Raw genomic sequence first — 26,862 nt, 5'->3', positions numbered from 1 at the left:
AATAAGGAGAGGAGGAGACAGTAGATGCTCTTGATGGTCCATTTGGCCTTTATCTTCCATCATGTTTCTATGTTTCTATTCTGCAAAAACACAATGGTTGTGGTAACCTTTGTAACCAATTGCTTTGACACTGAATATCTCACTACATGTCTCTAGGCACGAAGGCATTCCATTTGTCTGTCTGGCAGGTAGTAAGATAGTTTGTGACAGATCTTAACAGTGAGTGGGTAAAAATAACAAATGTCCCAGGTTGTCCTTTTCCCTATAGCAAGTCATTTATAATCATTACTCCTGATCAGTTTTGGCCAGGCATCCATCATGGGCTTTGTTTTAAAAACAGCTAAGCCAAACGATTGAACAGACTTTTGTGCAGAATCTGTTAAGATGCATTTGATTCTCATTTGGGTCCAAGAGGGACAGAGAAATAGATCGACAAAAGGGGCAGCGAGAGAGGGAATAAAAACAGATTCAGTAATTAAGACCATATTTGGACTAGAAGACTTTAACTATCTTGATTTATGCTCCAGCTTGCCGAGGTTAGACTGTTATGAGCTTTTTGGGGAATTCCTCAGAAATCAGAAAAAAGTTTCAGTTCCTCAGAAAAAGTTTCAATTAATTGACAAATGCGGTGGCAAGATTAGAAATCATTTTTCCAATTTTGATGAGAGTTGGTAATTGAAAAACTGACCAGCTAGATTTCCCTTATTTTATACTTCTTTCATCCAATTCAATCCGTACTGGTTCGGCTTGATTAGTTTGCAGACTTTTCCACCCTGACTGTAAATCCGAAATTTTTGAAAAAAAAAAAAAAAAAATCTGCTAGTTCATCTGCCTCTGGCATTACTCTGGCCCCGTGAAGTATTTTGTGCGGCCCCGGTCGAGGGCGATGCAGTGTTTTCCTCTGCTGCCCCCTGGTGTTTACCGTCTTGCCGGCTCCCTCCTCTGTCTTGCTGCAGCGTTTGCGCGGCCCCAGAAACATTTTTTTCAGCCAATGCGGCCCAGGGAAGCCAAAAGGTTGGACACCCCTGCTCTAGTCCTTTTATTACAGCTGATACAATAGAGAATAGTTGTTTCATTGGAACTCTTGCATTTTTAAAATTTTATTTCCCTATTATAGATATTCTGGATATTCTTACAACGCCCCAAAGCTGAACTTGTGCTTCTCTTTTTCCAAACTCTTTCTGCCCTCCTTAATTGCCTCCTAAGGGCTCCTTTTACGAAGCCACATTAGCACCTTTTTAGCGCACGCTAACCCCCACGCTAGCCGAAAAAACTACCGCCTGCTCGAGGAGGCGGTAGCTGCTAGCGCAGCCGGAACATTAGCGTACACTATTACGCGCATTAAACCGCTAACGCAGCTTCGTAAAAGGAGTCCTAAGTAACAACAAACCCTCAACCCATTTCTTGGGTTTTACCTTTGATTTTTCGACCTTTAATGGTGCTATCTCATCTAACACCTCCTGTAGGACCTGATTCCATATTTCTACCGGATCCGTTAATGGGGCCTCCTTAAAATCAGGAGGAAACTTGAGAAAGAAAGGGGAAATTTCATTTAATTGAAGACAGTAAAACACTGCCAAATATATCGGACTTTTCCTCCCAATTTGAACCAACAACAGTTCCTTATGTCAAAAAAGATTCTAATTTCAATTCAAACAACTGTAGGGATGATTTATAGCCAACAGCTATCCCTCCCCCTCTCTTATATGACCTTGAGCGAGAAAAGAGCTCAAAATCAGAAGGGAGCGCTCAATATAAATAGTCTTCTTCCTCAGTTCGTATCCACATCTCTGTAAAACATAAAATCTCCACATCTTTGTTTTCCACCAAATCAAAAGTAGCCACAGTTTTATTCTTTACCGACCTAGCAAAAATTTTATGTCCTTAACTAATTCTGAACTCCTTTGACTACCAAACTGTTGATCAACATCGGCTCACTGGCTGCCTGTAGCCAAAAATTGTGTCTTCAAGGATACTTGATGGCTAAGCTTCCTCCGTACGTCCCTTCACTCCCAGGATGAAATACACCTCATAACTAAGGCAAATTGTAACCTGTAAACTAAGGCAAATTGTAAACCTGGTCAAACTAAGGCAAATTGTAACCTGTAAACTCTATATTACATTCATTGGTATTAGACCCCGAATATGTATCGAGTTCGGAAAAAAAACAACCCAACTTGGCTATTTTCAAAAATGTAAATTTACGCTTCCCCCTACCACCAACTCCCACTGTACGTCCCTTTTAATTTTTATAAACTGTGACAAGCTCTATATTTATAGAGAAGATGCAGTATATAAGCTTAAGGCTTAGTTTAGTTAGGATACAACCTCGTATCCCAAACTTGGACTGTAACTATGTCAAATTGTAACCTGTTAACTGTATGTTATATATGTTATGTATGTATGTTATGTGTGTTATGTATGTATGCTGTGTTATATATGTTATGTGTGTTATGTATGTATGTTGTGTTATGTTTGTTATGTATGTGTGTTATGTATGAATGTATGTTATATGTGTTATGTAATTCATTCTGAGCTACTTGGGGAAAATGGGATAGAAAACAAATCAATTAATTAAAGAAAAGAAAACCATGGTGTCTGCTATTTGAAGAATTTGGAGGGAAACCACTGGCCACTCAAGCAGCTGGTACTTCTGTATGGTGGACCTTTCCAAATGATTTATTTATTTTAGATATTTATATACTGCCTATCAAAGTTATCTAAGCAGTTTACAATTGCACACTCAAGCATTTCCCCTGTCTGCCCTGGTAGGCACACAATTGATCTAATGTACCTGGAGCAATGGAGGATGGAGTGACTTGCCCATGGTCACAAGGAGAAGGTAGGATTTGAACCCACAACCTCAGGGTGCTGAGGCTGTTGTTCTAACCACTAGGCCACACCTTCCTTCTTGAACCAGCAAGCATGCATCTGCAATCATATATCTGGGCATTCCTTCATCCATCCCCCTGGTGCCACATTGCCCTGAGCTCCCCATACACATCCCACCAGAGAGAGAACAGTTGTATTCAGAAGAGAGCAGGAAGTCAGAGAGTGAGGGAGCCATTGTAGATTCCGTTTCCAATATCAATGGTGCAGCTGATGCGATAAACCCATACCATCCAATCTAAAAAGACCTTAACAACTTGATCATAGATCTTGGTCTATGAGCTTTTGATGTCTAGGTTCATCAACAGGCTGGAACTACAAGCTATATGCCTTTCATTGGTCTATGAGCTTTTGACATCTAGGTTCATCAATAGGCTGGAACTACAAGCTATATGCCTTTCATTACAGACACTGGGTGAGTTCCCTGTATGGCAAGGCAGTTAGAATTTTCTCAGCCGATGCCATGGCGGTGGCTTATGTCAATTGGTAGAGAAGCACTTCAAATACTCCACTGTGAATGGAAGCTCAATTGTTGTTCTGTTGGGTATTTAGTGGGAGTGGACAATGTACAAGCCGATTATTTCAACAGACTCTAGACCCAGGAGAGTGGTCGTTGTCTCAAAGAGCTTTCCAAAGCATTATACGATGCTGGGGTCAGCTGACATTTGACATATTGGCTACGGCAGCCAACAAGAAAGGGGTACGTTTCTTAAGCCAAAGATGCGAACCCATAAGCATGGATTTGTATGCCTTAATTCAGCCATGGCCGAAAAGAAAACTGTTATATGTGTACCCTCCATGGCCCATGATAAGATTGAGTGAATTTAGTCTGCCTTCAGAGAGATAAGAATCTCAAGTTGCCAGTACACCCAGAGATTCTGGCTCAGGGACCAGTTTTTCTAGAAGATTCTGATTGCTTTAGTCTTATGGCTTGACTTTTGAGCATGAGGTGTTAGCATACAGAGGATACTCAGAGGTAGTTATTACCACTCTGCATAGAGCCAAAAAGCCATCGACGGTCTTAGTTTATGCTAAGGCCTGGGAGATGGTTCAGCTCTGGTGTGGTACACAAAAAAATGTAGATCCCCCAGGGGACCTGATTTCAGTGGTCCTAGCTTTTCTCCACAACGGGTTTGAAAAAGCACTGGTGGTCAGCTCCTTCAAGGTTCAAGTAGCAGGTCTTTCTTGTTTCAGGGTCTGTGCGAACAAGGTATCCCTGACTTCTCATCCAGATATAGCTCGTTTTATGAAGGGTGCACTTCAGTTACGCCTGCCAGTATGACAGCCCTTACCACCTGTAACCTGAGCATTGTCTTACAAGGCTTGAATAAGGCTCTCTATGAGCTATTACAGGGGGTGTCGTTAGACCAGTCTGTTAAGACAACTTTCTTTGTGGCTATCACATCTGCACAAAGTGTCATAATGGCAGGCTCTTTCCTGCAGAGAACCGTTCCTTAGATTCACGGACAAAGGAGTTTCCATACACACAGTTCTGTCCTTTTTGCCAAAGGTATTCTCGGGTTTTCACGTAAACCAGGAAGTACATCTACCTGCATTCCAGTCCACAGAGTCAGAGATAAAAGAACAAAGTCTTACAATTGCTGGATGTCCACAGAGTGATTCTATGGTATCTTGAGGTTGCTAACGAATTTTGGCTCTCATTCATGCTGTCCAGGTCAGGCCAGTGTCTAAGAAGACTATCTCTAGATGGATACGCATGGCCATTTCTTCTACTTACATTGCCTGTGGAAAGCAGCTGCCAATAGCACTGCTTCTCATCGAATAGGCATTCGATGAGAAGCACTGATTTTTCATGGGCGGAAGCCCGGGCAATTCTGCCTGAGGAGATTTGTAGTGCAGCTACCTGGTTCAGTCTTCATACTTTCAATGTTTTACAGAGTGGACATTGCAGCACAAAGGGTTACTGCTTTTGGGGCCACAGTATTACAGGAAGGCTCATCTGTCCCGCCCTAGATTCGAGGGACTGCATTGGTACGTCCCATCCATCCAGAATGACACACCTATTGAACTAGAAAGAAAAATTAGATTCTTACCTCGATAATCTTTTTTATTGTAAATAGTTGTGTCATTCTGGAACCCTGCCCTGTCAGTCTTTCGATGAGCCTGCTTACTGTCTCAGACAAGAATGTCAGTTCTCTTCACGGCCCACCAACCCAGCCAGCAGATTAACTGTTCCCCTTAACTGTATCCATGACATCCTGTTTCTCTGTCATGTCTGTTTAGATTGTAAGCTCTTTCAAGCAGGGACTGTCTTCTTTGTGACACTGTACAGCTCTGCGTATGTCTGGTAGCGCTATAGAAATAATTCACAGTAGTAGTAGTCGTGTGAAGAGATTCAGCCTTTGGGAAGCAGAGCTGAGATTGTGATGTCAAAATGCCTCATTCCACCAATAAGAGCCAACCTCATCAGTGATGTCACAATGGATTGATTGTCCTGTGCTCCCCTCTGCCCTCCAACCCAGCCAGCAGATTAACCGTTCCCTTAACTGTATCCATGACATCCTGTTTGTCTATCTTGTCTGTTCAGATTGTAAGCTCTTTCGAGCAGGGGCTGTCTTCTTTGTGACTCTGTACAGCATTGTGTACATCTGGTACCACTATAGAAATAATTAATAGTTGTAGTAGTACTCTGACTTTAGGAAAAGGAAGACGTGTAAGGACACAAAAAGTGCTGGGGTATGTAGAGCTCCATAAATGTTTTTTTGCTGGTTGATATTCTCCTCTCATAAGTTGTTGTTCTATGTAGTTTGTTACTAATGGTTTCCATATATGTACTTGTTTCAGAGCAGAACACATCTGTGTTTTCAGGGAATTTCCCCATGCTCTCTGTTCTTGTGTTTATCTTATAAGTGCTATCACCTGCTTTGGTACAAACTGAAGGGGGCAGCATAGTGCACCGGATAATGAGAAAGAACTAAAAACTGTGATTGTTACCTTCTGTACAGCTTGTGGGTTCAGATTGAATACCCATCCATCCAGAATGACATACCCATTTACAAGAAAGAAGATTATCAAGGTAAGAACCTAATCTTTCTTAAATGGTGTGGTTAATTACCACACCAATTAAGCTCATTAATCAATTTGGAGTTCTGCATGGAACTCGGCTAAGCGTCATCAATCTAGGCACCTAACAGCGCCTAACGGAGGCATTGTTTATAGAATCAGTCCCAAAATGCTTTACCGTGTTCTGTTAGGCCACTTTTCTCACAGTTTAGTAAAAGTGCAGTTTAAGGATGGAAATGCTTTGCTGTAATAATTTCTTATTTTCCTATGTTGCAATTATGTACAATCTGTGAAAATATTAATATAAACATTTCAAAACTGTGGTATCTGTTCATTTCAATTCATCTTTTGCATCAGTATTGACATCTTTCCATCTCTTTTACAGCTTGTGATCAGCTGTCGCTTGGAGTGGCGGCCATCTTTGGGCCATCGCACAGCTCCTCAGCTAACGCAGTACAGTCAATTTGCAATGCATTGGGAGTACCACATATCCAGACCCGCTGGAAGCACCAGGTCTCGGACAACAGGGACTCCTTCTATGTCAGCCTCTATCCTGACTTTTCATCATTAAGCCATGCCATCCTTGACATTGTTCAGTTCTTCAAATGGAAAACCATCACGATTGCTTATGATGACAGCACTGGTAAGATGTTTTCCTTGCAATCAATGTGTGCATGCGAGAACCTTTTTCTTACTATTCTCTTTATGAGGATGAAACGGGTTATGGCTACCAGCTGACTTCTCTTCTGGACAGGTAGAACCGATTTTGCTGCTTCTCCATTTCATGTGTGGATTCTTGTAATTTATGGATAAATTGGAACAAATCCATAGGGACTGAATTAATAAGGCCTTTTACAGTATTCTCTAGAAAAAAAAAATGATGAAAGAGGAGTGATGATAGAAGCATCCACCAAGAAAGTAAGATGACAGAATATAAATTTTATTAAAAAAAACAACTGTTATGTATATAATGTGATTTAAATCAAGGGAAAAAAAGACCTCAAAATACCCCGAGAATGCAATCAATAAGTCACAACCTCTTTGGGGTTGGGTATCATCACCGGTCAAAAACCCTTGAGTATCTTTAATTTTTAATTGAGTTTTTAAACTTTTGTGATACTTTCGTGGTTAATTCTTAAATAAATGATATTGTGATTAAATATCAAATCTTTCTTCTTGTAAATGAGCATTGAGTGACCAGCAACTATGTATTCAAGATTCTCATGATTTTTATCTGGCTTATCTATGAAATACTGTTAAGCACTTATCTTAATAACCCGACGGAGGCCCAGTCCGTTTCGCACCAATGGGCTTCTTCAAGGGTAGTGATAGGGCTTATTAGTTTGCCAGTTGAAATTAGATGTTGCTCATCGCTCTCTGGTTTCCAGGAGCTTCTGATCTCCATTTCCCTCTCCAGAGAGCGATGAGCAACATCTAATTTCAACTGAAACCTGGTATAAATGCTGGCACCCAGCTGTCGGCATTCGGGCACAGAAATGGCGCTGTTCTATAACTCCACATATGAGGTACACCGCTTAAAACCTTGATACTAGGTACACATCTCATCATAACCCCCTTACATTGTTTGGAGAGCCCTCTAAAACTCACCCAACTGTACCCAACTGTATACCTCAGCTGTACCAAATTCACTCGATTGTACCCAACTGTATACCTCTCCAATAGCCCTTATGCCTGCAGGTGTCACCTATATGTTGGTACAGTAGGTTTTGAGTGGCATGTGGAGGGCCCATACTTTCTACCACAAGTGTACTGCTTAGAGTGGGATATGGGCCTGGGTCCCCTTCTCCGTAGTTCACTGCACCAACCACTAGGCTACTCCAGAGACCTGTTTGCAGCTCTGATAGGACTGGTCATAATATCTGTCTGTCTGTCATACAGGCTGGTATGGACTATTTCACTCACATCTGGGGAGGGTAGCTCTGTGACCACTGGGGGAGTAAGGGGGACTATGTCTTCATGCCTTCAGAGATCATCTTTTCAGTTTGGCCACCATTTTGGCACTTATTCATTATTGAAACAGGTCTAGCCTCAAACGTCCCAGATTTGCCCTGGACATTTCCTCAAGTGGAGAAAGCTTCATCCAGGGCTAGACAATTCATGGGCTGTATCTGTAGAAGTTCAGCCGTAAGCCCGAGGTCATAATGCCGTTGTACAGATCCTTGGTGAGACCCCATCTGGAATACTGTGTACAATTCTGGAGGCCGCATTATCAAAAAGATGTGTGGAGAGTTGAATCGGTTCAGCAAATGGCTACCAGGATGGTCTCAGGACTCAAGGATCTCCCGTATGAGGAACGACTGGGTAAGTTGCAGCTGTACTCACTTGAGGAACGCAGAGAGAGGGGAGACATGATCGAGACATTCAATTATGTCACGGACCGTATCAAGGTGGAAGAGGATCTCTTTTTCCTTAAAGGACCCACGGCAACAAGAGGGCATCCGTTGAAAATCAGGGGTGGGAAATTTCATGGCGACACCAGAAAATATTTCTTCACCGAAAGGGTGGTTGATCGCTGGAATAATCTTCCACAACAGGTAATTGAGGCCAGCAGCGTGCCAGATTTTAAGAAAAGATGGGATTGGCATGTGGGATCAAGTTTCAAGTTTATTTTTAACTTATTGAATCGCTTAATTTAATTTGCTAAGCGACTTACAAATAAAAGAACAAAAGTGTACACATTAAATTATTTATAAAAGATTACATAAATTTGTCATGCTATCATACAAACTAACAGATACATGAGGGAAGAAAGGGCAGAACTACAATTGTATGTATAAAAGAAAACATAAATGGTAAAAACAGCAGGTAAGGTAAGCAAAATTAAAAAAAAAGGATTAGAGCGGGGGGGAAAAAAAAAGAATGATAATCATTAAATATGATTATAAATTAAAAGCGTCTTTAAAAAGGAAGCTTTCAGAATGCTTTCAAAATGTTTCAGATCGCTTTCCTCTCTTAGATACTGAGGCAGAGTGTTCCATAGTTGTGGGGCCATTACAGAAAAAATATCAGGACGGCGAGTTCCGATAACTTTTAGTGATGGAACTGTTAAGAGTTTTTGATTAGTGGATCTTAAAGAACGTGATGTACTATGGGGGGATAAGTCATTTATTGATGAACTGGGGTTCATTTGTGGACAATGTTTTAAAAACTAAAAGTAAAATTTTAAAAGTAATGCGATGAGCCACAGAATCCATTAAAGAGACTCGACTCATGCGCATTTATGCCACGTAGGTATTTAAACGTCTCTATCATATCTCCCCTCTCCCGCCTTTCCTCCAAAGTTTACAGATTGAGATCTTTTAGTATGTCCCCATATGCCTTATGATGAAGACCACATACCATTTTAGTAGCCTTCCTCTGGACCGACCCCATTCTTTTCATATCTTTTTGAAGGCGTGGCCTCCAGAATTGTACACAATATTCTAAATGAAGTCTCACCGGAGTCTTATACAGAGGCATCAATACCTCCTTTTTTCCTACTGGCCATACCTCTCCCTATGCAACCTAGCATCCTTCTAGCTTTCGCCGTCACCTTTTCAACCGGTTTGGCCACCTTAAGATCATCACATACAATCCCACCCAGGTCCCGCTCTTCCATCATGCACATAAACTCTGATTTTTAAGTGCTGATTTTTTTAGGCACTGGTAGGCGCCTTGAAACGCAGTTAAAAACGTTGTTTCGGTGGCATGATTTGCTGAGTTTGGGCACCTACCAGTGTCGTTTAGACAGTGGTGCACTCTTCATGGAGGTAGTTATGGGGTGGGCCATTAGTGTGGGCAGACTAGATGGGCCGTGGCCCTTTTCTGCCGTCATGTTCTATGTCTCCTCCCTCGATCCCCGCCAGAGTCGGAAGTCTTCTCCGACTCTGGTGAGGTTCGATAGAGGAGCCTCAGCGGCGGCTTTGAACTAAAAAATGAACTTTGTCTGGCCGGAGCTGGCAAACCCACTGCGAGACAGAGAGATGCGTGGTAAGTGTTCATGGGCACTCTGCAGGCCACGGAACTACAGATCAGGCAACACGGTGGTAAGAGTGCACATGCGCTTAACATTTTATTATAGTAGAATATGAATGCCAGTCAATGCATATGTCGTACGTCTTTCCAGAAGGGAAGCCATCTGTATATATTCCGTATATTCCTCAAATACAGCTAGCAGGGTGAGTTACCCCTGTGCCATAGAACCTCATGATGCGACCAGCCAATGAGCAAATAAGGGAGGCAAATGCATTCATTCACGTCGGCATCTTAGCGGCCTTGGACGCACACATTTCTGAAGATTTTTAAAGTTCTGGGTTTAACACAAAAGCACGCTCGCCTTTGCAACGTATAACCTCACTTTTCTATCGGGTGATGGTGTCCTTTTTGGCTCATTATTCATAGTCGCCGTTCATTTGTCATTTTAATTACAGAAGAAATGCATTCAGTCGCGAGTGCCAGCGCTGTCCTGCTAATGCCATGTTTATGAAGGAGATGTGTTTTGTTAATTAGCAACTGCTGCTGAGCTCCGCAAGATTAAAAAAAAAAAAAAAGGAGTGTATTACAGAACATGTCTGAATTCCAGCCAGAGAAGAGCAGAAATTTGCTAACTTCAGTGAGTTCCTGCCTCTCTGTTTAATCATACATGACAAGGGCTAGACAGTAACAAAAGAATGAATGAAAGGGGTGTGATGCTGTTTGTCGGTGATTCTACCCGCGTTGGGCAGTGCGGCATTCATTTATTTCTATGAAATACTTTTCAAATAGGCCCAGATTCTCTAAACGCAGTGGTGTAGTTAGGGGGATGCGGTGCACCCCAGGCGCGGTCTTCTTAGGGGCAACGGCCCCCCCCCTCTTCCTCTCCGAAGCCCCCGCATCCTCTCCTTGACGTGTGCACCCCTTGCCTTCCCCCGGACTCTTTTTTTCACTTCCCCGGCGCGAGGTTGCTGCCCGCATGGGCATTGGCACACTCTCTGGCGTCACTTCCGGGACCCGTCGCCTGGGAAGCGAAGTCAAAGGGTGAGCCGACACCGACGTGGGCACGCCACTCACACCGGAGAAGTTTAAAAAGCTACGGGGAAAGGGAGCGCGCAGGTGGTGGGGGAGGGGCGCTCCTGGTCCCGGGCGCCGTTCACCCTTAGTGCATCACTAGTAGGTGCCCAAACTCAGCAAATCATGCCACTGAAACAATGTTTTTAATTGCGTTTCAAGGTGCCTACCAGTGCCTAAAAAAGTCAGCACTTAAAAATCAGAGTTTATGTGCATGATGGAAGAGCGGGACCTGGGTGGGATTGTATGTGATGATCTTAAGGTGGTCAAACCGGTTGAAAAGGTGACAGCGAAAGCTAGAAGGATGCTAGGTTACATAGGGAGAGGTATGGCCAGTAGGAAAAAAGGAGGTATTGATGCCTCTGTATAAGACTCTGGTGAGACCTCATTTAGAATATTGTGTATAATTCTGGAGGCCGCACCTTCAAAAAGATATAAAAAGGATGGCGTCGGTTCCAAGGAAGGCTATTAAAATAGTGTGTGGTCTTCGTGATAAGGCATATGGGGACAGACTTAAAGATCTCAATCTGTTACTTTGGAGGAAAGGTGGGAGAGGTGAGATATGATAGAGACGTTTAAATACCTACGTGGCATAAATGCGCACGAGTCGAGTCTCTTTCATTTGACAGGAAGCTCTGGAATGAGAGGGCATAGGATGAAGTTAAGAGGTGACAGGCTCAGGAGTAATCTGAGGAAATACTTTTTTACGGAAAGGGTAGTAGATGCGTGGAACAGTCTCCCAGAAGAGGTGGTGGAAACGGAGACTGTGTCTGAATTCTAAAGGGCCTGGGAAAGGCAAGTGGGATCTTTTGGAGAGAGAAAGAGATAATGGTTACTGTGGATGGGCAGACTAGATGGGCCATTTGGCCTTCATCTGTCATCATGTTTCTATGTTTCTAAAATCGCACCTACAGAGGCATTTTAGCCCACCTAATATAGTAACATAGTAGATGACGGCAGATAAAGACCGAAATGGTCCATCCAGTCTGCCCAAATGATTCAATTTAAATTTTTTCTGACAGCAGAAGTGGCATTAAGCGGCCTAAAGCGCATTCTCCAATAATGTGCATCACTTTTAGGAATGCCCACGATCCACCCACGATCAGCTCCTGGTCACACCCCTTTTTCCAAATTTGCATACTACAACTTGCACCTATTTTTTACACTGTGGAATTTCACTTTCCGAGTTGTGTGCATAACTTTAAATTCGTGCCAATTAGAGTTAGTTGCAATGTGTTAATTGCCAATTATCGGCAATAGCCAGGTCAGTTAATCAGTTAAATTGTGCATGCAAATTGGCTGTGCACACCGATTTGCACACACACAACCTAATGTGTCTTATATGGAATTTGGGGGTTAGTGTCAGTTCTGTAGCAGCATCTTAGCGCCAAGATTGCATTACAGAACATAAGAATAGCTTTACTGGGTTAGATTAACGGTGGCCAATCCAGGTCTATAGTACCTGGATACATAGATGCATGGAGGGGCATAATCGAAAGGGACGTCTAAGTCCATTTAAATCTAAGTCGCAAGTCGTCCAAAGTAAAAAACAGCCTAGGACACATTTTCGAAAAATACGTCCAAAATTTTTTTGTTTTGAAAATCGTCTAAGTATACGTCCTGCTGATCTGATCGTCCAAGTCGCTAAATCATCCATCTTTATACCACATTTTCGTCCAAGTCAAAAATGCCTAGAACAAGCCCTGTTGGACGTGGGAGGAGTCTGCAAAGTGATGGACTGAACACCCAGACATGGCACCTAAATAGTGGGGTACCTTACAGGGCACTGCTGTGAACTTCACAAAAAGAGTGCCATGTCTTCTCTTCACTACAGCTCCCTTATAGGTCATGGTGAGCCCCTCAAACCACCTCCATAATCCCCTAGAACCACTTATCTACCACCCTAATAGCCCTTATGGCTGCAGGAGCCACTTATATACCAGTACTAAAAGGTTTTGGGGGTATATACGGGAATGCACATGTTTAAGTATCAATGCTGTGATTACAGGGGCTATGGGCATGGGTCCTCCTCTCCATGAGTCCCTAACCCACTCTCAAGACCGCTTAAGCCACCTCTGTGCTGGACGACGAGGCTTTCCTATGCCAGGCGGCCAGGTGATGATGGTCTGGAGGCTGAATTTTAAAAGTGTTATTAATTTTTTATGGGGTTGGGGGGGTCGGTGATCATTGGGGTAGTGTGTGGGGGTCTCTGTTATGTGTTTGCAGTGCTTATCTGGTGAGTTTAGGTGGGTTTTTGTGACTTAGACCATGTTTTACATGGTCTAAGTCACAACGTCCAAGTTCCGTCGAGCCTGGGCTGTATAACTTTCGGTTATACATACTGTACGACTAAGTCTAAGCCGGCCCATGTCCTGCCCAACGCCTGCCCTCGACACTCCTCCTGAAACGCCCCATTTAGCTTTGGTCGTTCAGTGGCACTATGAAGGCCTAGGTCATTTAGAAATACATCCAAAACCCATTTTTATTATTGGCACTTGGACGTATTTGGACAATGTTCATCCAAGTGCCAGTTTTTGGATGTTTTTCTCTTTCGATTATGAGCCCCTCAGTCTTTAAGTGGTATGTAAATACTAAAAATAAATAAGATGAGGTTGCACATGGAGCGATACAGAGGCATTATAACATTCTTAGTCTCGTTAACTATCCCTTTTCTAATCATTCCTAGCATCTTCTTTGCTTTTCTGGCCACCACTGTACATTGGGTGGAAGGTTTCAGCATATTTTCTACAATGGCACCCAGATTTTTTTTGGGGGGGGAGGGCACTGACCCCCAAAGTGGACCCTAACGTCTGATAACTATGATTTGTGTTATTATTCCCAGTGTTCATCACTTTGCATTTATTTGTCCACATTAAATTTCATCTGCCATTTGAACGCCCAGTCTTCCAGTTTCCTAAGGTCTGCCTGCAATTTTTCACAATCTGCATGCGTTTTAAGAACTTTGAATAGTTTAGTGTCATCTACAAATTTAATCACCTCAATTGGCGTTCCAGTTTCCAGATCATTTACTGTATAAATAAGTTAAATAGCACCGGTTCCAGTACAGATCCCTGTGGCACTCCACTATTTACCCTACCTGGCCGTTGAACCCTGACTTCTGTTTTTTCTCCAATAACCAATCCAAAACTGAACATTGCCTCCTATCCCATGACTCTTTAATTTTCTCAGGAGCCTCTCATGAGGAACTTTGTCAAATGTTTTCTGAAAATCTAGATATACTACATCAACCGGCTCACCTTTAGCATAAAGTCAGCAGTGCCACACTCATGTGTTGGCACAACCTCTCACACCATGTCAAGAACAGGTATGAGTTGATGCACCTTGGTACGCCAAGTTATGTGCTTAATTTATAATATTCTATCAGCTATATGTGCACCTAGGAGACACCCCCTAGTTCACTCTAGTACTTTTTTCCCTTATAGAATAATGCCTATTGCATATAGGAGCCTGCTTGTAAATGAATGCCACCTTTGAGGCTAGGTGCCCAGATGTGTAGTAAAGGGGGTGGGGTGGGATGTCCTGGTTGCCATCTTGGTGGGGGTGCCATCCAGCAGCAGCACCAAAATTGTGAATCCCTAAGTCCTACCAGCTGGTGACTCCCACTTATGGCGAGGGGTTAAATCACAAAGCTTCAGCCATACCCCCAACACAAAAACAATATTTTAACTTTAAATGTTCAATCAATGCATACGTGATACGGTGGTTAGAGACCGTCTGCCTTGGTCATAAGGAACCGCTGTAACAAGCTCCACGGCCCAAGCCATCATCGGTCTCATCTTCACTGACACGGCCAGTGTTTCGCTTCTTGCATCAGGGTAGAGGCCCGCTGAAACCCCTCCCACCCAAAAAAACATATCTAATTTAACAGCTCCCACTGAAGCAGTGAACCAAAAATAATGAGTAGTAAATCTCACTAACTCCCACAACGCACTCATTTTAAGCAAGGCATACTTTGTTGTTAAGAAAATGGCGCCAACTTGACTTTCAGTCAAGTGGAGGGAGTATTTTCAAAAGGACGTCCAAGTCAGAATGTCCCAAATAGACATCCATCCTCTATGTGTTTTCAAGCATATAGCACTTTATATCACTGAGCACTTATACAGCACCAGCGCTTGTCCATCTATGGCTGCCGTTAATCTATCAAGAAGCCTCCGCATCATAATTTCAGATAAGTTATAAGTAGAGAGTCTTGTTTTCAGTTAGAGTGCTTTACAGTTGATTGACAACTGCACTTACAATGTAGGCACGCTGTAGGACACCCTATGGCCCTAAGGCCCGGATTCTCCAAAGGGCACCAATATCAGCGGCCGCCTAAAAAGCAGCCACCGATCGCATGTCAATTTTGCCACGGCGCCATATGGAGAATCGCGCCTCTGTAAAAGATAGACACTAGAAATGTAGGCCAGGGTTTTCAGGCTGACGTATCTGGCTCCTACCTTTGCCATGAATCGCACCTTTGTAGGTGCTTTAGGCCGCCCAACGTCACTTCTGGCATTAGCCATGCCCACCATGGCATTAGGTGGCATAAAGAACCTATGAAGGTACCTATGTTTTAGGCGCCTTGAAAATGTCATTTGAATGGCATTTTTTTTTTACTGAGCTTGGGTGCCTTCTGACACCTAAAAAATCAGCAGCTGCTAAAGAATCCGGGGCTAAAGGTCTTTTATTTATGCTAGTTTTCTTTTGGTAACAATTTGTAATAACATAGGACAGTGGTCTCCAACCTTTGTAAAGGACCACAGTGTGAACATGGTAAGAGTGGATAGCTTAGAACGGTTTGGACAATTTCCTGGAGGAAAGGTCCATAGACTGTTATTGAGAAAGACATGGGGGAAGCCACTGCTTGCCCTGGATCGGTAGCATGGAATGTTGCTACTCTTTGGATTTTGGCCAGGTACTAGGGACCTGGATTGGCCACCGTGAGAACGGGCTACTGGGCTTGATGGACCATTGGTTTGACTCAAGGCTGTTTTTATGTGAACCAAGTATAGGACAATCAAGCCATTGTAACATCACTGATGAGGTTGGCTCTGAGGCATTATGACATCACAATTAGAGAATGACACGGTGACAAAATTCATCACCGTTCCCATCCCCGTGGATAACCGCGGGAAACCATCTTCATGTCATTCTTTAAAGAGAGAGGGAAGAATCAGAGTATAATTGGGCACAACCGCTGACCCACAAGCTTTGCTTTGAAGAATGCTGGTGTAGAAGGACCGAGGTTGAAATAGACACTAGAAAATGACATGGGATTATTTCCCGCGGTTATCCGTGGGGACGGGAACGGTGATGAATTTTGTCACCGTGTCATTCTCTAATCACAAGCTCAGCTCTGGAATGTTGCTCTCATTGGGGTTCCGGAATCTTGCCAGTCTTTGAAATGCTGGAATGCTGCTACTCCTTGGGTTTTGGCATAGAAACCTGGATTGGCCACCGTGAGAACGGGCTACTGGGCTTGATGGACCATTGGTCTGACACAATATGGCTGTTCTTATGTGTGCCAAGTGTAGAACAATTAAGCCATTGTAGCATCACTGATGAGGTTGGCTTGGAGGTATTATGACATCAGTCTCAGCTCTGGAATGTTGCTCTTATTGGGGTTCCGGAATCTTGCTACTCCTTGGGTTTTGGCACTAGGGATCTGGATTGGCCACCGTGAGAATGGACCATTGGTCTGACCCAGTAAGGCTATTCTTAAGAGAAAGCTCTGAGGGTCACTAAGTTTACTTATACTAGTGATTTTGTAAACCATTTAAACCTGCTTGTTCAGACTGGATATTAGACATTAAAAATTAAAACTAATATTGATTCTACATCATTCCAGGATATATTTTTAAAACTTACTTTATTTTGGATTGTCAGCCGTAGCAAATATCATTTAATGCACTGTCCGAGCGAAATTAATGTATTTACAGATTTTTTAGAGCATTTCAGCCAAATGTTTGACGCCACAATGTTATAGACCACGGACATAGGAGATGTTGATGTTTCCTAGGTTATTGCAAGCAACAGTTCATCTCTGTCACCATCTTGTCTTTGCCTCCAGAACCTTCAAGCTAGCTCCTCCCCCCACCCCAGTCTTTTGCTCGTCCTGTATTTGCTCCATAGATTTCTTGGCAGTGCCAGCTGTAGAACAGCTATTCTCTTTTCTTTTGACAATATGTGATTCTCAGCCCATTCTCCCACACTGTTCACTCTTTCTTATGAGAATAATGAAGGTGTTCAAGAAACATATGGCTCAGACTTACAGAGAGCGGCCCTAGAAAAGGTTCAAAGAAGAGCGACCAAGATGATGAAGGGGATGGAACTCCTCTCATATGAAGAAAGACTAAAAAGGTTCGGGCTCTTCAGCTTGGAAAAGAGACGGCTGAGGGGAGATAGGATTGAAGTCTACAAAATCCTGAGTGGAGTAGAACGGGTACAAGTGGATCGATTTTTCGCTCGGTCAAAAATTACAACAACTAGGGGACACTCAGTTACAGGGAAATATTTTTAAAACCAATAGGAGGAAATATTTGTTCACTCAGAGAATAGTTAAGCTCTGGAATGTGTTGCCAGAGGATGTGGTAAGAGCGGTTAATGAAGCTGTTTTTTTTTGTTTTTTTTTTAAAAAGGTTTGGACAAGTTCCTGGAGGAAAAGTCCATAAACTGAGACAGACATGGGGGAAGCCACTGCTTGCCCTGGATCGGTAGCATGGAATGTTGCTACTCTTTGGATTTTGGCCAGGTACTAGGGACCTGGATTGGCCACCGTGAGAACGGGCTACTGGGCTTGATGGACCATTGGTTTGACTCAATAAGGCTGTTTTTATGTGAACCAAGTATAGGACAATCAAGCCATTGTAACATCACTGATGAGGTTGGCTCTGAGGCATTATGACATCACAATTAGAGAATGACACGGTGACAAAATTCATCACCGTTCCCATCCCCGTGGATAACCGCGGGAAACCATCTTCATGTCATTCTTTAAAGAGAGAGGGAAGAATCAGAGTATAATTGGGCACAACCGCTGACCCACAAGCTTTGCTTTGAAGAATGCTGGTGTAGAAGGACCGAGGTTGAAATAGACACTAGAAAATGACATGGGATTATTTCCCGCGGTTATCCGTGGGGACGGGAACGGTGATGAATTTTGTCACCGTGTCATTCTCTAATCACAAGCTCAGCTCTGGAATGTTGCTCTCATTGGGGTTCCGGAATCTTGCCAGTCTTTGAAATGCTGGAATGCTGCTACTCCTTGGGTTTTGGCATAGAAACCTGGATTGGCCACCGTGAGAACGGGCTACTGGGCTTGAAGGACCATTGGTCTGACACAATATGGCTGTTCTTATGTGTGCCAAGTGTAGAACAATTAAGCCATTGTAGCATCACTGATGAGGTTGGCTTGGAGGTATTATGACATCAGTCTCAGCTCTGGAATGTTGCTCTTATTGGGGTTCCGGAATCTTGCTACTCCTTGGGTTTTGGCACTAGGGATCTGGATTGGCCACCGTGAGAATGGACCATTGGTCTGACCCAGTAAGGCCATTCTTAAGAGAAAGCTCTGAGGGTCACTAAGTTTACTTATACTAGTGATTTTGTAAACCATTTAAACCTGCTTGTTCAGACTGGATATTAGACATTAAAAATTAAAACTAATATTGATTCTACATCATTCCAGGATATATTTTTAAAACTTACTTTATTTTGGATTGTCAGCCGTAGCAAATATCATTTAATGCACTGTCCGAGCGAAATTAATGTATTTACAGATTTTTTAGAGCATTTCAGCCAAATGTTTGACGCCACAATGTTATAGACCACGGACATAGGAGATGATGATGTTTCCTAGGTTATTGCAAGCAACAGTTCATCTCTATCACCATCTTGTCTTTGCCTCCAGAACCTTCAAGCTAGCTCCTCCCCCCACCCCAGTCTTTTGCTCGTCCTGTATTTGCTCCATAGATTTCTTGGCAGTGCCAGCTGTAGAACAGCTATTCTCTTTTCTTTTGACAATATGTGATTCTCAGCCCATTCTCCCACACTGTTCACTCTTTCTTATGAGAATAATGAAGGTGTTCAAGAAACATATGGCTCAGACTTACAGAGAGCGGCCCTAGAAAAGGTTCAAAGAAGAGCGACCAAGATGATGAAGGGGATGGAACTCCTCTCATATGAAGAAAGACTAAAAAGGTTAGGGCTCTTCAGCTTGGAAAAGAGATGGCTGAGGGGAGATAGGATTGACGTCTACAAAATCCTGAGTGGAGTAGAACGGGTACAAGTGGATCGATTTTTCGCTCGGTCAAAAATTACAACAACTAGGGGACACTCAAAATTACAGGGAAATATTTTTAAAACCAATAGGAGGAAATATTTGTTTACTCAGAGAATAGTTAAGCTCTGGAATGTGTTGCCAGAGGATGTGGTAAGAGCGGTTAATGTAGCTGTTTTTTTAAAAAAAGGTTTGGACAAGTTCCTGGAGGAAAAGTCCATAAACTGCTGTTGAGACAGACATGGGAGAAGCCACTGCTTGCCCTGGGTCTGTGGTCTGGAATGCTGCTACTATTTGGGGTTTTGCCAGGTACTTGTGACTTGGATTGGCCTCCACGAAGACGGGATGCTGGTCTAGACGGACAATTCGTCCAATCCAGTAAGGCTATTCTTATGTTCTTAAGTACTGGTAGAAAACAGAAAAACTAATATGGATGTTATACCAGTAATAAGATTTTTTTTCGGGGGGGGGGTGGGGGGGGCGAGAAGAGACAGGTTTGATAAGGGCCACTATTAGCCCTTCAGCCTTCAAATGAAAAACACTGCTGTAGGGTGTTCCCTGGCACCTGAGCATTCCCCCAACAGCCACCAGTAACAAAGACAATTTGTTTCAGATGCCCAGTTAAAAAAAAAAAAAATCAGTCATGTTTTCTTTCACCCCCTTCTTGAGTTATTAATGTTATTTGTATACTTTTTTCATTAGCAGATCTAAAACCTACACAGGACACACTAAAACGCAGTGCTTTGATAGGGTCAGGAAATGACAAGGAAATTAATATCCTTCCCAGCCAGAACTGAATGAGCTTTCCTTATCTGAGGATCTGAATCAATTGTGATTTAGGAGCGAGCTGAGCAGAAAACGAAGGGAGGATGCAGTGTTACGGGGGCCGTGCTGTCATTCGATTGTATATCAAAATAATGTAATTCAGTTGCAGCGTAAACATTCGGCACTGAATATTAGGAAAAAGTAATATCTTTCATACATTCAAAATACAGCACAGCGTTTCAAGTTTATTAGGATTTTATATACCGCCTATCGAGGTTATCTAAGCGGTTTTTACAATCAGGTACTCAAGCATTTTCCCTATCTGTGCCGGTGGGCTCACAATCTATCTAACGTACCTGGGGCTATGGAGGACTGAGTGACTTGCCCAGGGTCACAAGGAGCAGAACGGGGTTTGAACCCCGTGGGTCTGTTATTCCCCTCTCACCGCGAATACGGAGGGAGAAATACATCAACACCAAATAATACAACGCACACTACTTACATCCCCAGGGTGCTGAGGCTGTAGATCCAACCACTGTGCCACACACTCTCGAATAATGAGACCAAATCCATCTACAGACATATTCGTCATGTGAACCATATACTTACATAATAGACGTGAAAGGACAGTAGAAAACCTTCTGTAGACATCACCTGATCATAGAATCTCCCAGGCCCAAGACGCTAATCTCATGGTTCCTTCCACACCACCTAGCCAATCCCATTCATCGTAAGAATGATGCTGAACTTTTCAACAGACCAGACATACAATGTGAGTAAATCCCGGAGACCTTTTTTTTTTTTTTTTTTTTTTGCTTTATTTATTTTTTTTAATGATGTCAGCAGGCTCTAATGAGGCATGTACCAGTAGATAAATGATGCTAGCACTGATGATAGGTGGAAGATGATATTTTCCTTCTCAAAGGACCCTTGGCCACCAGAGGGCACCCGCTCAAACTCAGAGGCGGAAAATTTCATGGCGACACCAGAACGTATTTCTTCACAGAGAGAGTGGTTGATCATTGGAACAAGCTTCCAGTGCAGGTGATCGAGGCAGACAGCGTGCCAGACTTGAAGAATAAATGGGAGGGTCAAGATAAGGAAATTGGGTCATTAGGGCATAGACAGGGGGTGGGTAAGCAGAGTGGGCAGACTTGATGGGCTGTAGCCCTTTTCTGCCGTCATCTTCTATGTTTCTATGATGAGCCATTTGGCCTTTATCTGCCATCATGTTTCTATGTTTCTATAATCAGAAAGTTCTATGACATCACAATGCAGGTGTAAAGAGCCTTAGCCTATAGGAAGAGGAGATGCAAATGTTAAGAGCCTTAGCCAATAGGGAGAGGAGGAGAGAGTGGCTGCTGCAGACACCAGAAAGTATTTCTTCACAGAGAGAGTGGTTGATCATTGGAACAAGCTTCCAGTGCAGGTGATCGAAGCAAACAGTGTGCCAGACTTCAAGAATAAATGGGATACCCATGTGGGATCCCTACGAGGGTCAAGATAAGGAAATTGGGTCATTAGGGCATAGACAGGGGGTGGGTAAGCAGAGTGGGCAGACTTGATGGGCTGTAGCCCTTTTCTGCCGTCATCTTCTATGTTTCTATGATGAGCCATTTGGCCTTTATCTGCCATCATGTTTCTATGTTTCTATAATCAGAAAGTTCTATGACATCACAATGCAGGTGTAAAGAGCCTTAGCCTATAGGAAGAGGAGATGCAAATGTTAAGAGCCTTAGCCAATAGGGAGAGGAGGAGAGAGTGGCTGCTGCAGACACCAGAAAGTATTTCTTCACAGAGAGAGTGGTTGATCATTGGAACAAGCTTCCAGTGCAGGTGATCGAAGCAAACAGTGTGCCAGACTTCAAGAATAAATGGGATACCTACATGGGATCCCTACAAGGGTCGAGTTAAGGAAATTGGGTCATTAGGGCATAGACAGGGGGTGGGTCAGTGGAGTGGGCAGGCTTGATGGGCTATAGCCCTTTTCTGCCGTCATCTTCTATGTTTCTATTCTACATCTGCCGCGCTATTTGACCATGTGATTGGGTAATAATACCAAAAACATCAAAACAGCTACGTTTTCCCTTTGGATTCCGTCATGCAAATTAAGCTCCAAAGTTTATTAGACATGGCTTGTGGTTTATTTATTTATATCCCGCCCTTACCCAGGACGGGTTACAAAAAAATACATACACTTCTCCCTCCATATTCACAGTTTCAGCCATCGCGGTTATGATTATTTGCGGTTTTTCACTTGCTGGCTCCTCCCCCCAGATTACATCAGAGAAAATCGCTGATTCCCATCTTCCACAGAGAAAATCGCGGATTCCCAGCAATGCACAGAGAAATCGCCGAGTCCCAGTTGCACAGCTGTTATTTGCGGTGTCAACATCTTCACAAGGGTTTTTAATAGAAAACTGCGAGCAACATATGAAAAAGTTATTCGCGGTTTTTCTGTACTCGTGGGTCTGTTATTCCCCTCTCACTGCGAATACGGAGGGAGAAATACATCAACACCAAATAATACAACGCACACTACTTACAACAAATTAGGTGGGTGACCGGCACTCCACTTTCAATAGATGCTTCAAAATCATTCTCCATATTTCATCTGACAGAAAAAAAGACGCCGTTTAAGTAATCGCTTAAAACTCTCCAAATTCTGCTGTTAACGTTATGTATAAGGGTAGATTATTCCATTCTCTCGGGCCCATGCAACGAAATATGCTATCCTTGGACACTGCCAGTCTAAGGTCTTTAACAGATGGGATATAATTCTACCAACCCTACAGACCGTAGTTGACAAGGCGGGACATGTGGCAAAATACTCTGAATTAAACATTTTGGGAACAAATTGTGCAAGAACGTTTAAACCGTTGATAGCAACTTATAACAGATCTTATAGGATGGTCTCGGGGCTCAAGGATCTATCGTACGAGGAAAGGCTGAAAAATTTGCGGCTGTACTCACTCGAGGAACGTAGGGAGAGAGGAGACATGATCGAGACGTTTAAGCATATTACCGGCCGTATCGAGATGGAAGAAGAGATTCTCTTTCTCAAAGGACCCTCAGCCACAAGAGGGCATCCGCTCAAACTCAGGGGCGGGAAATTTCATGGCGACACCAGGAAATATTTCTTCACCGAGAGAGTGGTTGATCCTTGGAACGAGCTCCCGGTGCAGGTGATCGAGGCAAACAGCGTGCAAGAATTTAAGAGCAAATGGGACGCCCATGTGGGATCCCTTAGAGGGTTAAGCCAAGGGAACCTGCCACCAGGAGTGGGATCCCTAGGATAGTAGACTTGGGGGTGGGTCAGTAGAGTGGGCAGACCTGAAGGGCTATGGCCCTTATCTGCCGTCATCTTCTATGTTTCTATGTAACTTTAACCAATACAGACATGTCAAGATCAAGTTTCAAGTTTAATTAATTTTAATATATCGACCATCGATGTGCACCTGGTCGGTTTACAATACTAAAATGAAAGGTTAAAATAAATTTTTGTAGGGGGGGGTAATGTGAACATTAACTAGACAAACTACAAATACGAACATGAGCTTGAGAGTAAAGGGGGAGGGGAAAGTTAATAATTACAAGAAGGGGGGATAAAACACCAGGAATGGGGATCGCTTCTTAAAAGCGGTTCGTGTTTATTTTGCAGGCTGTTGGAAAGGAAATATTTTGACGCTATGGTATGCGTCTTGGAATAAGAACGATTTTAGTTTAGTCTTGAATTTGTCGAGTGAATGTCGAGATGGTTGAGTATATATTTCTTAAGTATCATCTCGTAAAGTGTGAGGTACAGGTTGGAATTAAAGGGAACAATATATGGCCGGCTTTGCAATTATCTACTTGAGGAACTGATGAATCTCCCTGTCTGGATTTTGTAATTTTTGTTCTATGCCCACTCTTTTGAGGAAGAGTATCATTTCCACCTGAGTAGGTGGCTGGTAGGACAGGCAGGCTGAGACTCGGGCCTGGTGTGGAGAGATAGAGCTGGGAGTCATCATAGAGTTAATTCTGAAAACCTGTGTTAAAATACTAAGAACATAAAAAGAGCCATACCAAGGGCTCCTTTTACTAAGCCACGTTAGGGCTTTAACGAGCGGAATAGCACACCCTAAATTGCCATGGGCGCTAGACCTTAACGCCAGCATTGAGCTGGCGTTAGTTCTAGCTGTGTAGCGCAGGTTTAGCATAGTAACATAGTAGATGACGGCAGATAAAGACCCGAATGATCCATCCAGTCTGCACAACCTGATTCAATTTAAATTTTTAAATTTTTTCTTCTTAGCTATTTCTGGGCAAAAATCCAAAGCTTTACCCGGTACTGTGCTTGGGTTCCAACTGCCGAAATCTCTGTTAAGACTTACTCCAGCCCATCTACACCCTCCCAGCCATTGAAGCTCTCCCCTGCCCATCCTCCACCAAACGGCCATACACAGACACAGACCGTGCAAGTCTGCCCAGTACTGGCCTTAGTTCAATATTTAATATTATTTTCTGATTCTAAATCATCTGTGTTCATCCCACGCTTCTTTGAACTCAGTCACAGTTTTACTCTCCACCACCTCTCTTGGGGGCGCATTCCAGGCATCCACCACCCTCTCCGTAAAGTAGAATTTCCTAACATTGCCCCTGAATCTACTACCCCTCAACCTCAAATTATGTCCTCTGGGTTTTACCATTTTCCTTTCTCTGGAAAAGATTTTGTTCTACGTTAATACCCTTCAAGTATTTGAACGTCTGAATCATATCTCCCCTGTCTCTCCTTTCCTCTAGGGTATACATATTCAGGGCTTCCAGTCTCTCCTCATACGTCTTCTGGCGCAAGCCTCCTATCATTTTGGTCGCCTCCTCTGGACCGCCTCAAGTCTTCTTACGTCTTTCGCCAGATACGGTCTCCAAAACTGAACACAATACTCCAAGTGGGGCCTCACCAATGACCTGTACAGGGGCATCAACACCTTCTTCCTTCTACTGACCACGCCTCTCTTTATACAGCCCAGCATCCTTCTGGCAGCAGCCACTGCCTTGTCACACTGATTTTTCGCCTTTAGATCTTCTAAAAACGCTAACGCAGCTTAGTAAAAGGAGCCCTAAGTGACACTAAATATTAGCAATTAGCCTCCAAATTTAACATGCCAGGAGCTGTTCTGGCCAGTTATAAGAACATACGAATTGGAATGGGACGCTTCATTGTGGCCGTTTCAGCAAAGGATATTCATCGCGGCCATGCTGAAACTTCCACGCTGAATTGTCCTTGCCACGTCACTGTTGGTGCTTCTCTGCCCCAGTGGAATACTAAGGGTGAGCGGAGGTATGGACTGCCCCTCAGGGTTCTGTGGAGAGCAGGGGTGTGGGCTGCTACCTTGCCAGGGGGGTTCGTTACCTATCCTCCTCTCCGCCCCCCGCCCTTATATAGTGTTCCCCCGCGAATTTGAGGTACGAAAATCATGGATTCACTCATTTGTGGTCTGCTCTGACCGCCTCTTCCTGTAGTAAAGTCGGGCTACACCAATCAGGAGCTGCATGTCAAAGCAGCTTCTGATTGGTGTAGCCCAACTTTACTACAGGAAGAGGCAATCGGAGCAGACTGCGAGTGATTTTCTTCGCCCGTCGGCACTCCGGCTGCCCTCTCCTGCCTCCCCTGGGTGTACAGAGTACTGAAGAGGCCTAAGTCTAAATCCCAGTTCGATTATCGGCACTTGGACGACTTGCTTTACTGATCGTCCAAGTGCCGATTTAGGCCGCATTTTAGATGTATTTCCGTTTCGATTATCAGCCCCTTAGCCAGTTATGAGGGGGTTCTGAAAAGTTCTCAGCCCAATCAAGAAGAGAACAATGTGGATGTGGTTCAATCAATGATTGAAATAATGTCAACGTACAATTTTGTTTCTGCGAGTTGGCACTTAACAAAATAAGATAACACTCTTTTTCAGCTACAGTGGCAAAATGGCGCTCGGAATTAAGGAAGTTGGTTGACTGGGCTGAGAATTTTTCAGCACCTTCTTGAATGTAATAAGTGAGCCAAGACTAGGACAATCAAGCCATTGTGACATCACTGATGAGGGGGACTCTTATTGGTGGCATGATGCATTATGACATCACAATCTCAGCTCTGGAATGTTGTTATGAGGGTTGCTGAAAAGTTCTCAGCCCAACCAAGAAGAGAATGACATGGATTTGGTTCAATGATATGAAACAATGACAAGGTATAGAATTTTGCTTCTACAAATGAAATAAGATCACACTCTTTTCAGCTATGGCGCTCAGAATTTAGGAAGTTGGTTAGTTGGGCTGACAACTTTTCAGCACCCCCTCGTAAGTTAACTCCGGCTAAAAGAAGCAGATGTTCAGTGCAATCACCGGAAACAGGCTGGCATTGAATATGCGGGACACAAGAACAGGGGAAACAAATCCAAAAAACTGAAAAAAGCAAAACCAAAGTGGAATTGTCCAATCAGAATGGTGCACAAAAAAGTGTCTTTCAACGCATCTGATGAATTCAATATCTTTATTTATCCAAAGTAACTCAATGACTCGACCTCCCGGCCTGCATCAGGAGTCTTTGGGTGTAAAATGGGGTATGAGGTCTTATACCAGCCAATCAATCCGTTGCTTCTCTTGGCTCCTGGGAAGTTTGGTCTCCTTTCCTCTCTCTAGTGGAGAAGCAACGGATTGATTGGCTGGTATAAGACCTCATACTCCATTTTACACCCAAAGACTCCTGATGCAGGCCGGGAGGCCGAAACATGTACATGTCGAGTCATTGAGTTACTTTGGATAAATAAAGATATTGGATTAATCAGATGCGTTGAAAGACACTTTTTTGTGCACCATTCTGATTGGACAATTGA

General features: G+C 43.4%; 1 protein-coding gene across 1 annotated transcript in view; it reads left to right on the top strand.

The window, feature by feature from the left end:
* Positions 1–26,862, top strand: part of GRIK2 (glutamate ionotropic receptor kainate type subunit 2) — a 1,206,237-nt gene that overhangs the window by 430,356 nt on the left and 749,019 nt on the right. Inside the window, exon 3 of the mRNA XM_033936333.1 lies at positions 6,299–6,556. Coding sequence (XP_033792224.1) covers positions 6,299–6,556 — 258 coding nt within the window. The remainder of the gene's footprint in view (positions 1–6,298; positions 6,557–26,862) is intronic.

Source organism: Geotrypetes seraphini, chromosome 3, assembly GCF_902459505.1.
Source record: "Geotrypetes seraphini chromosome 3, aGeoSer1.1, whole genome shotgun sequence".
In the NCBI taxonomy this organism is placed as follows: domain Eukaryota; kingdom Metazoa; phylum Chordata; class Amphibia; order Gymnophiona; family Dermophiidae; genus Geotrypetes; species Geotrypetes seraphini.
The sequence above is the reverse complement of the archived record's forward strand: the minus strand, read 5'-3'. Positions and strand labels throughout refer to the sequence as shown.